Source organism: Staurois parvus, unplaced genomic scaffold, assembly GCF_062004578.1.
Source record: "Staurois parvus isolate SC_StPar_1 unplaced genomic scaffold, SC_StPar_1.0 ptg001192l, whole genome shotgun sequence".
Lineage (NCBI taxonomy): Eukaryota > Metazoa > Chordata > Amphibia > Anura > Ranidae > Staurois > Staurois parvus.
Genome location: NW_028318988.1, coordinates 72,257 through 83,042, shown reverse-complemented (window position 1 = coordinate 83,042; position 10,786 = coordinate 72,257). Strand labels below are relative to the sequence as shown.

The window sequence follows — 10,786 nt, the reverse complement described above, 5'->3', positions numbered from 1 at the left end:
ACTTTTTTTACTTTTAAGTCTAAAACTTGTACTGTATATAGTTCCAGGCAGTTGTCATCAGTTTCACAGTTCCATTGGGCATCCCATACACCCCTATGCAAGATCAATTTCCCTAATAAAACTTCAAAACAGAGCTCAAGGACTGGTTAGTGTCTCCTGGATGCAAGTTATTGTGAAAATGTGTGTTGGCTGGCTGTGCAGGACTATAGGGGAACCCAAAACATCAGTGACCCCTAAGGGGTAGTGCTATACAAGGAAACATAATACCTGAGTAGTATATATATATCTGTATAGTAATATGTGGTAATAAACTCAACATATTTGGATGACAATATATGAGATGATGTCCATAATATGATGTATAGAAATACAAAGGTGTCAGCTGATTAGAACATGTAATATATAATGTACTACCAGTGTCTGCCATGACACGTGACACCCTGTAATGGGCGGAGCCCTTTGTATCTGTCCCAATGTCTGCCATGACAGGACACAAGGATCTCCTGTGATCGGCCGATGTTTTTGTTCCCGGCTCCTTGTAGTCAGCTAGAGATGAGCCGAGTTGTGTATTAGAGGGAAATGTTTGGCGATCTCCCCTCTTCCCTCGTGTAATGTGAAGCGGATTGTAGTGGGGGATGGGAGCAGATTGTTTTGTGGGTAGAATGTGTCCCCCCAAGCAGGTAGAAGGCAGAATGGGCCCCCCACTCCGGAGGATGGTTGTGTTTGCAGCCTCTGTGTTCAGCCTCGTGAGCAGCTCCTGACAGCTGGAAGTGACCCCCGATAAGTGACAGTCCAGGGAGCAGATCGGCTCCCCGGTGCACATCGGACATCGTTCTATTTCCGATTAAAATCGGTTTTATATCTACCGGGAAACACATGAAGGGAGAGAATATACTCCAACACTGGAATGACAGCCAGTGGGCGTGTCTGATGTGTAACCAATAGCAGCTCAGAGTCGAGTTGTGTGTCAACCAATCGCAGGGTTAGAAGGTCTGTATATAAGGCGGAGCGCCGTGTGATTTGTAATGAACTATTGTGGAAACATTTCCCGAGTCATGACGGAGACTGAGAGCGCCCCAGCCGCCCCTCCTCCAGCGGAGGCCGCCGCCAAGAAGAAGCCGGCTAAGAAGGCGTCAGCCGGAGGAGGAGCCAAGAAAGGCATCAAGAAGGCGTCCGGTCCCGGCGTGTCCGAGCTCCTCGTCCAAGCCGTGTCCGCTTCCAAGGAGCGCAGCGGGGTGTCCCTGGCCGCCCTGAAGAAGGTCCTGTCCGCCGGAGGATACGATGTGGACAAGAACAAGAGCCGCCTGAAGATCGCCCTCAGGGCGCTGGTGACTAAGGGGAGCCTCGTCCAGGTCAAAGGCCATGGGGCCTCCGGATCGTTCAAGATCAACAAGAAGCAGCCCGACGGCGCCAAGGCGAAGCCCAACAAACCGGCCGCTAAGAAGAGCAAAAAGAAGCCATCGGCTGCGGCCAAGCCCAAGAAACCAGCCGCCAAGAAGGTCGCCAAGTCCCCCAAGAAGGCGGCCGGCAAAGCCCCCACCGCAGCCAAGAGCCCCAAGAGACCGGCAAAGGCTGCCGCCAAGAAGGTGACCAAGAGCCCCAAGAAGAGCAAAGCTGCAGCCAAGCCGAAAAAAGGCGCCAAGAGTCCCGCTAAGGCCAAGCCGGCAGCTAAGAAGGCGGCTAAGCCCAAGAAGGCCGCTCCGAAGAAGAAATAATGGGCGGCGACCTCCTTCATCTCCACCCCCCAAAGGCTCTTCTCAGAGCCCCCCACCTCCCCCCAACAGAGCTCTCCATACATACACCGACCACGAGCCGCATTTTTCCTCCTCCAGTCTCCATCCTCCTCACATTGTACACTTGTCCCTTATAGGTCATCCAATGATTCCTGGTTGGCCAAAGGAGAGATCCCTCCCGATACATTTCACAGGCCCGACCCCCCTCCACACACCTACATCGGTCATATGCGAATTGGAGATCTGTTATTTCCCGCACACTGTGGGGTGGGGGAAGGTAACCATGAACATTTTCCGCACACTGTCTGTGGGATGGGGGGAGGGGTAACAATGAACATTTCCCGTACACTGGGATGGGGGGGAGGGGTAACAGTGAACATTTCCCGATCGTTCTACAAGGAATTCCCAGCCTTCATTATTATTGCGGCCATTGTGGAAGTTGTACGGAAACGCCATGTAATGATCGGGGACACATCATCCTCTGGACGGGATCTAATGATCGCACCGAGAACATCGTGTTGTGCGGACAATGGACTCCTTCCTATGGATGGATCGCCTCTACAACACAATACAACACGGGGAGCGGCTTTCCAGGTGCCATTTGGAGGAAAACAACCGATCACCGGGCTCTGCGAGTCTCCGGGGAAGATCCGCTACAGTCTGCTATTGGCTGACCGATAAAACGCCGGATGTTCTGATTAGTGGAGAGGAATATTTGTAAATGTCACCTGTTCTAGTTGCTGCAATGATTACCCCCCAGATGATCGATAGGGAATCGTGAGACAGAAAAGGTTTCGGGGAGTTTCCAGATTCTCCACAATGATGAATTGTATTTTCTATAGAACACCGGCCGGGGCGGCACACGGAGAGCAGAAAGAAGACTCCTCCCGGTGTGTCCGTGTGTCCCGCCCCGGAGGAGCGATGTGATCTGTGATGAGCCCGTTGTAGTATCGGAGGAGGTAATAGAGGACATGACTGACCCCCAATATTATTATTATACAGGATTTATGGCGCCAACAGTTTTCTCAGCGCTTTACAATATAAAGGGAGACAATACAGTTCAATATAGGAGGGCCTGATCCTGGGAGCTTACAATCGAGTAGAAATCTAGTTGGAAACATAAAAAAGGAAAATCCAGGCATCCAGCACACCCAAATGTATTAGATGCTTTGGAAGATTTTTTCAGCAGTGGTAAAACAGGTGATAACAGAGGCGAGGACAGTCATACAGATACAGAATGTATTAAAGTATTATTTTATAGTAAAACCTTTTTCCAAGTAGCAACAGAATCGCTTAAAGCAAACTGTACCATGGAAAGATGTGGAAGCACAAATAACACCAACTGACGTATGTAAAGGGACCACAAAAGATATCCAAAGAATATTCATGTATAAAAACCATTCAGACACCCAGATATCTTGTAGAGAAGTAGATGCCCCTCTGATTAGAGCTACAGGAACTAAATATTGTATAAATATTAAAATTAGCATAACGCAGACTTTTCATGCCAGAATTTCGATATTATTTGTGGCGCTGGTTACATTTGTGTTGAATAGTGACATCTCCGTGTGGAGGGGGATCATTCGGATGGTTATGAGCGGTTTAGAAAGGAAGATTTAAAAGAGGGAATGCCGATCCCAGGGAGGAGAGGAGGAATTGCCCGATTCCCCTGATATTATACAGATTCCTGTCTATCCTATTCATTGTAGTCCGGTAGTGTAGAGCTCTGTGTGGGGGGAGGTGGTGGCTCTGAGAAGAGCCGTTGGTTGGCGGGTTGTGTGGAATGTCTGTTGCGGGGGGTCTAGGCCCTCTCTCCGCGGATGCGGCGTGCCAGCTGGATGTCTTTGGGCATGATGGTGACCCTCTTGGCGTGGATGGCGCAGAGGTTGGTGTCCTCGAAGAGTCCGACGAGATAAGCCTCTGCGGCCTCCTGCAGAGCCATGACGGCGGAGCTCTGGAAGCGCAGGTCGGTCTTGAAGTCCTGGGCGATCTCTCGGACGAGGCGCTGGAAGGGCAGCTTGCGGATGAGCAGCTCGGTGGATTTCTGGTAGCGGCGGATCTCTCGGAGAGCCACGGTGCCGGGCCTGTAGCGGTGAGGCTTCTTCACTCCGCCGGTGGCCGGGGCGCTCTTGCGGGCGGCTTTGGTGGCCAGCTGCTTGCGGGGAGCTTTCCCTCCGGTGGACTTACGGGCGGTCTGCTTGGTACGAGCCATTACTTCTCAGATCTGTGCTGGTAATGGGAACTGAAGCCGCTCTGCAGAGAGACTTATACACATCCCTGCCCTCTGATTGGAGAACTACGCCACGCCCCTTCTAATGATTGGTTTACATAAAAAGAGCGGGATGTTCAAAAAGCCCGCCAGGATCTGCACGTTATCTCTGTAGGTAGAGAAGCCCGCTGTGTCAGGGGTGGGGGAGGGGAGGTCCTCCACATCATCCAATGCTCGGAGCTCTCCTTACTACCAAAGAAGAGAAGATTAATCAGAGATCTGCTAATAATCAGAGATCAGAGACTCCCTGTACAATGTAACAATTACATCCACTGACATCGGACTGGATTCCTCCATAATACAGTGAATGGGATGACAGAAGATCCTCCTCCGATCTCACGGATCCGATGATTCCTCTGTTCGGGACTAAGAAGCAGAACGTTTGTCGCCCATCTCGGTCCATCCAGCACAATTGTGGACTAACAGGGACAGTCAGAAGGGCTGCAATGTATTGTCTATAGAAGAGCGAGATGACAAGAGACATGACTTGTGTGCGGATCTGGGAGGAGATACAATGTGATTTCTGCCTTTTCTCTCCGAATCCCACTTCCAAGGACAATCAGATCCCGGCGATGACAGTGTGGACTTTGATGGCACAATGACAATCTATCGCTGAGGATGTGAGGAGGCGGACATCTAGTCTGCAGCAATTCATCCCATTCATTTTACATTTACGAGTTTATTTGTAACAAACGTTATTTTATTTATGTGTCTTATATTTTCAGAATGTTTTTTTTTTTTAATTCCCGCCAAGATCTGCAGGTTATCTCTGTTAGCAGAATATCCCGATCTCTCTGGGAGCTCCTTACTGCCAGATGGGAAAACATTGATAAGAAAGATGTTTATAATTATATATTCAAACGTCTTATCAATGTAAGAATTGCAATCTCCGAGAGAGGACTATTTCTGTCCATAATTCAGTAAATTAGATGACGTAAAGGGGGAGGGAAATAAATTGGTCCAATGCATCTAACCGTATTACAATTTATAACCTCCACTTTCCATTTTGTGTATTAAACTGAAATTCACAGAATGCTGTACAGAAAAAGAGAGAAAGATACATACATATACACAGTGGTGTATTTAGATTTTGTGCAGCCCCATACGATCCATCAGTGTAGGGAGGGAGGCAGGGAGATCCCACAGAATACATCACAGCTCACCTCCTCCGGACTCATTCCTCTCCGACACTTCTCCTGGCTCGTCAGCTGCTAGAGGGAGAGGTACAGGACCATCCCCTGCAACTTCCCTCCCCCGCATTGATTCTCCTGCTCTCCGGGTCACTGCAAGGGTACCCGTGCGAACCCTCTGCTGGCGGCCCTACATGGCTCTGTCCTCCGCTGCCCAAAAGGTCCCTTCATCTGGAAAGCGGTGCTACCCCCCTAAAAATTGCTGCCCTAGGCAAACGCCTTGTTTGCCTCTCGGTGGATATACTCCTGCATATACACTATATTGCCGAAAGTATTGGTCTTAGCCATCAATTGCTCGTCAAGAAACACAAACCTTGGCTAGCCTCCTGTTTAATGTCAGCCAGGAGAGTCATCCTATAAAAAGTGAACGTCGCTACCCCCACCGTCAATAGATTTGAAACGGCCTCAACAGCCAACTTTGCATAGAACATCTGAATCTTCAAGTCTCTACCTCTCAAACCTTTTCAACTATAAATGGATCAATGACATCACTAAATTGTATCCCACACCTGCCCTTCCAGCCTACTGGACAGGTTGACAATGTTTCCCTTCAGCTCAGATGATACAAACCTGAGCTACACTACATCTGAGTCAGAGCTCCCTAGTATCTATTCAGACGTCTCGTCCCCATAGAGGGATATATATGCTTCCACTACCTGTTCCCCCTTCACACCAGGCAGGCTCTAGTGATAGGGTAACACTAGGAATGATTCTCTTTCAAATGCTACTGAGGGAACTAATGTATTTCACACGTTTAACTTAACCAAACATAAGTCATCTGAGATCCTGCTATTCTCTGTGCTCTCTATTCTTTACTTACCTCTCCCTTTTAACACCCCCACCTTCCTTTCTACTCCCTCTTTTACTGCATCTTATCTTCTGTTCCACTAAACATTCCCCCCCACCCCCCTCTTTTTCCTGGATATTTTACTATCCATTGTCCAGACACAAGAGTTAGTTGTATCAACCTTGATTTTCTAAATGTCTCGATATTATGTGAATGTTTTTGGTTATAAAATAAATTTGGGATGTTAATAATGCTTCAATGATCCAGCACATGTATTATATACTGTCAGAACTCCAATAAAAAAAAACCCTAAAAATAAATATTCCACCGATAATCCCCATGCAGATCCATAATAACCACTTAATAGAAATTCATTACATGTTTGCTTGGTGTTTGTCATCTTTATTTTGTAATTGTTCCTAATGAAATTGAAATGTAATGCTTTCCACATCTCGTACTATGAAATCAGTAAATCTATTCCTAGTAATATATGGAGTAATGTCTCCATGATTTCTGTATAATTTCCTCTGATGCCATGTTACAGCCGCACATATATCAGTCAGTGAAGAGTTAAACATTCGCCTCTACTACGTGTAACAATGTATCAAGCAGAGCAGAAAAGAGAAACAAGAAAATCCTTCCCGTCTATGTGTGTAATATAGTGACACCTAATGGGAGTGTTGAGCATTGCAGCCAATCCTCCCATCCCCCCAATGTGCAGGTTAGTCCGTCCCTAGAACGAATGTCCAGTGTAAGTGTGACGTGTGGGGGACCTCTAGCGGCAATACAATGTGATGACAGCTCAGTGATTGGAATGGTGGGCGGCTCTTAGAAGAGCCTTTGTGTCCTTGTTGGGATGATGGGGCCCCGGGGGGCGGGGGAATTACTTGGCGCTGGTGTACTTGGTGACGGCCTTGGTGCCCTCGGAGACGGCGTGCTTGGCCAGCTCTCCGGGCAGGAGGAGGCGGACGGCGGTCTGGATCTCCCGGGAGGTGATGGTGGAGCGCTTGTTGTAATGAGCCAGGCGGGAAGCTTCGCCGGCGATGCGCTCGAAGATGTCATTGACGAAGGAGTTCATGATGCTCATGGCCTTGGACGAGATGCCGGTGTCGGGGTGGACCTGCTTGAGCACCTTGTACACGTAGATGGCATAACTCTCCTTCCTAGTCTTCCTCCGCTTCTTGCCGTCCTTCTTCTGGGTCTTAGTTACGGCTTTCTTGGAGCCCTTCTTGGGCGCCGGCGCAGACTTGGCTGGTTCAGGCATGATAAAGATTCACCACTGCTTGGCTGGCTGCGGGGAAAGTGTGCTGGAGCCGCCCTCATGTGCTGCTTTTATAGGCGGCCTATGCAAATGAGTCTCATCCCTTCTCACTCCTTTATTGGTGGACTCAGTCATGTGATGGGGAGTGACGTCATGCTTCTTTTCCTCGAGTACAGATTGGTGTAGAAACAAGTCTGACCGCTATTGACTGAATTCTAAAGCAACCAATCGCAGCGTGTGACGTCAGAGCATGGAGTGTATAAAGGAGAGGAAGCGGCTGCTGGGGCCTATCTGTGTGTGATTCGTCAGTCATCCAATCATGTCTGGTCGCGGCAAACAAGGAGGCAAGACTCGGGCTAAGGCCAAGACACGATCGTCCCGGGCCGGTCTGCAGTTCCCCGTCGGTCGTGTTCACCGTATTCTCCGGAAGGGCAACTATGCCCAGCGGGTCGGGGCCGGAGCTCCCGTCTATCTGGCCGCCGTCCTGGAGTATCTGACGGCTGAGATCCTGGAGCTGGCCGGCAACGCCGCCCGAGACAACAAGAAGACCCGCATCATCCCCCGACACCTCCAGCTGGCTGTCCGCAACGACGAGGAGCTCAACAAGCTGCTGGGCGGCGTCACCATCGCCCAGGGAGGAGTCCTGCCCAACATCCAGGCCGTGCTGCTGCCCAAGAAGACCGAGAGCCACAAGGCCGCCAAGAGCAAGTAATCCCCCCACAGGATTCCCTTCTATCCGCCAACACAACGGCTCTTCTCAGAGCCCCCCACATCTCCATACAAAGGGCGGACATACGGCTTCTATGGACACCAATCCCACACTCCTCTCTATCTCCCGCTTCTATGGGATGGAGTCTCGAGGAGAAGTCGGAGATCATTTACTTACATTATCACAAGATGTAAAGTAATTGATTTTATTATTATGATACAGTATTTATAAAGCGCCAATAGTTCGCTCAGCGCTGTACATTACAAAGGGGGACAGAACAATACAATGCAAAACATGAGGGGATTGAGGGCCCTGCTCTTTGGAGTTTACAATCTAGGAGGGAGGGGAGAGTTATAAAGAGTAATAGAAAATGCTTTCAGTGTGAGACTCTGGGGAAATGACAGCGGCTTCTTCCCTCCGTCCTGCTCTGTGGATCTCGGATTAGTAAAGGACGTTCTGGGATGGAAGCTGTCACGTGTTTGTAATGGCAATTCGAAAAGGTGGAAATCCTTCCCGCCGTCCGGACAGTAAGTCTCCTCTACATCCGGGTGTCATCTCTGCTTCTCCATAGGAAGAGGTTTGGACGCCGGGAAGGATTTCTATGTTGAACTTTCTGGGGAGAAAGTGATATCTCGGCGCCCAGGGATTGGGCGGGTTATTTGTAGCTGATAACCGGTTTACACATCCGAATTCTAAATGGTAAAAATAGAAAAGGATTTCAGTGAGATTATCACATTTCCTGATCAGATCATTTCCTCCCCACATTGTTTTTTTGTCTTATTTGAATAATAAACTGTCATTGCTTCAATTGTCTAATACATTCCAATTTCCCGCCGGAGTTCTATGGACCGTTACCGACAATCTGCATCCATTTACCGTTTTATCTGCGAAGATCGATCAATCCTTCCATTCATTCCGAGCATTGCAGATATTCATGTGAAATGTTTTATTTGTACTTAAAACCCGACAAGATGGAGACATTCCTGCACTAGGAATAGAGATCTCCGAATACTTGTTTTTTTTCTAGTCGTAACAAATGCATTACTGGCTGATGGAGACAACGCCCACAGCTGTGATTGGCTCAGATTTCAAATTCTCCCCGCCGGAATGTGTACATCGTTCCAGAGAAATATTCCGCCCGATTATACCGCCAAATCCGAGCCGGAGAACAAAGGAGATCATCAGATGAGACATCCGAGAAATATCACCGCTTTAATTCCAGACAGTTGTATTGATTAGTCAGGAATGTCTACAGATGGATGTCGGTGATTACTGAGTCATGTCAATCCTTGTTCTGTTATCTCTGTCCCCAGGATCCTCTATATCCAATGTGTTTGCGGACTAAATCACAATGACTAGAAATGGATTCTGATGATTACTTTCAGATATTGTCTTCTCAGAATCCAGGATCCCCCCCCCCCGCAACATATAGAACATCAGTGACATTATTCATGTCATAGATCTCTACCTTTCTATGTGATGATAAAGTTTTGTACAATTCTATATCAGATCTGTATACCATCATGTCCTTAACAATTTCAGACCCCCCCCCTTATCACATCCAGAATATTGAAATATCTTGTATAAGTAGGTAATCATGACACTGCCAGATAAATATGTACAATGAATCGATAGAGGAAATATTACATATCTGAAGAATCAAATCGGTTTCTTTGTATGAGCGTCAATTGTGAGTATTCGGGGCTCAGATTGGCCACAATCGTTACAAGCGCATTGCGATCACCGACATGTTTATGTCACTCAGACCTTAGAATGCAAAATGGCATTCCGAACCAGATCCATCCCGATTACTGGTCACACACCATGCAATCAGGTGATTGGACAGATTCATTGGTGGAATTACTGAACTATATCTTTCCATGACGTCATCCTGTTATATAGAATGACTTAAGGATAGTTTCATCACCCCCTATTATTGGAATAAGAGGCAATCCTTCTCCCCCCAGGAGGAGCAGATAGAATCCTGGAGATCATCAATCAATAGCCCTTTGTATGAGAAGGTGGGGGGCCCTAAGAAGGGCCTTTGTGAAGATGAAGGGGGGCAGTTGTGAGGATTTATCCTCCGAATCCGTAGAGGGTGCGTCCCTGTCGTTTGAGAGCATAGACTACATCCATGGCGGTGACGGTCTTCCTCTTGGCGTGCTCGGTGTAGGTGACGGCATCGCGGATGACATTCTCCAGGAAGACTTTCAGCACTCCGCGGGTCTCCTCATAGATGAGGCCGGAGATGCGCTTGACTCCCCCTCTGCGGGCCAAACGTCGGATGGCGGGTTTGGTGATGCCCTGGATGTTGTCCCGGAGCACCTTCCTGTGGCGCTTGGCGCCGCCTTTCCCCAGACCCTTCCCTCCTTTACCGCGACCAGACATGACGATTCTTCTCTGCTGCAAACACCGACTGAGCTCTGGGCTGGGCCCGCCTTCCTTTTATACAGCCTGAGCGGACCTGATGGGAACCATCCTGGGAAGAGGCGGAGTCACACTTATTCATTACACAAAATTGGATTCATTTGTAACCATTATACACATTTCAAATATATAAATCCATCTCCGGGAGAGAAATCTCTTCATTCTTCTCAATGGTTCTCTATTTCTTCCTCGGAGATTACACAGAAACATTCATCTTTCACATTTCAGAACACAAACCATCATCACCAGTTACTATTGTTAACAGCAATTTAATATTGATAAATATGACTTGGAAATAAACAACACAAACATTTATACCGATGCCCCACGTTCCTGTTTAGAATTCCGGGCGGACCTGAAGGGAGACTGATGGAAAGGGGCGGAGTCACAGCGAATCATTCCTCTGCAGA

General features: G+C 48.2%; 5 protein-coding genes across 5 annotated transcripts; 2 read left to right on the top strand and 3 right to left on the bottom strand.

Annotated features, from left to right (window-relative positions):
- Positions 1-1,049: 1,049 nt before the first annotated feature.
- Positions 1,050-1,770, top strand: LOC149438336 (histone H1B-like). Its single transcript, XM_089659855.1, has one exon. The coding sequence runs from the start codon at positions 1,056-1,058 to the stop codon at positions 1,713-1,715; it is 660 nt and encodes a 219-aa protein (XP_089515981.1). The 5' UTR covers positions 1,050-1,055; the 3' UTR covers positions 1,716-1,770.
- Positions 1,771-3,474: 1,704 nt separating this feature from the next.
- LOC149438335 (histone H3) lies at positions 3,475-3,955 on the bottom strand. The gene has a single exon (XM_089659827.1). It carries the CDS (start codon positions 3,943-3,945, stop codon positions 3,535-3,537), a length of 411 nt encoding a protein of 136 aa, XP_089515953.1. The 5' UTR covers positions 3,946-3,955; the 3' UTR covers positions 3,475-3,534.
- Positions 3,956-6,852: 2,897 nt separating this feature from the next.
- Positions 6,853-7,243, bottom strand: LOC149438334 (histone H2B 1.1). Its single transcript, XM_089659828.1, has one exon. It carries the CDS (start codon positions 7,241-7,243, stop codon positions 6,863-6,865), a length of 381 nt encoding a protein of 126 aa, XP_089515954.1. The 3' UTR covers positions 6,853-6,862.
- A 293-nt stretch (positions 7,244-7,536) lies between these two features.
- Positions 7,537-8,010, top strand: LOC149438333 (histone H2A type 1-like). The gene has a single exon (XM_089659854.1). It carries the CDS (start codon positions 7,560-7,562, stop codon positions 7,950-7,952), a length of 393 nt encoding a protein of 130 aa, XP_089515980.1. The 5' UTR covers positions 7,537-7,559; the 3' UTR covers positions 7,953-8,010.
- Positions 8,011-10,013: 2,003 nt separating this feature from the next.
- On the bottom strand, positions 10,014-10,353 carry LOC149438332 (histone H4). Its single transcript, XM_089659853.1, has one exon. The coding sequence runs from the start codon at positions 10,335-10,337 to the stop codon at positions 10,026-10,028; it is 312 nt and encodes a 103-aa protein (XP_089515979.1). The 5' UTR covers positions 10,338-10,353; the 3' UTR covers positions 10,014-10,025.
- Positions 10,354-10,786: the final 433 nt, after the last annotated feature.

Bases quoted from the DNA above. Each gene is read 5' to 3' on its own strand.
- LOC149438336 (XM_089659855.1), top strand. From the start codon at position 1,056: ATGACGGAGACTGAGAGCGCCCCAGCCGCCCCTCCTCCAGCGGAGGCC.
- LOC149438335 (XM_089659827.1), bottom strand. From the start codon at position 3,945: ATGGCTCGTACCAAGCAGACCGCCCGTAAGTCCACCGGAGGGAAAGCT.
- LOC149438334 (XM_089659828.1), bottom strand. From the start codon at position 7,243: ATGCCTGAACCAGCCAAGTCTGCGCCGGCGCCCAAGAAGGGCTCCAAG.
- LOC149438333 (XM_089659854.1), top strand. From the start codon at position 7,560: ATGTCTGGTCGCGGCAAACAAGGAGGCAAGACTCGGGCTAAGGCCAAG.
- LOC149438332 (XM_089659853.1), bottom strand. From the start codon at position 10,337: ATGTCTGGTCGCGGTAAAGGAGGGAAGGGTCTGGGGAAAGGCGGCGCC.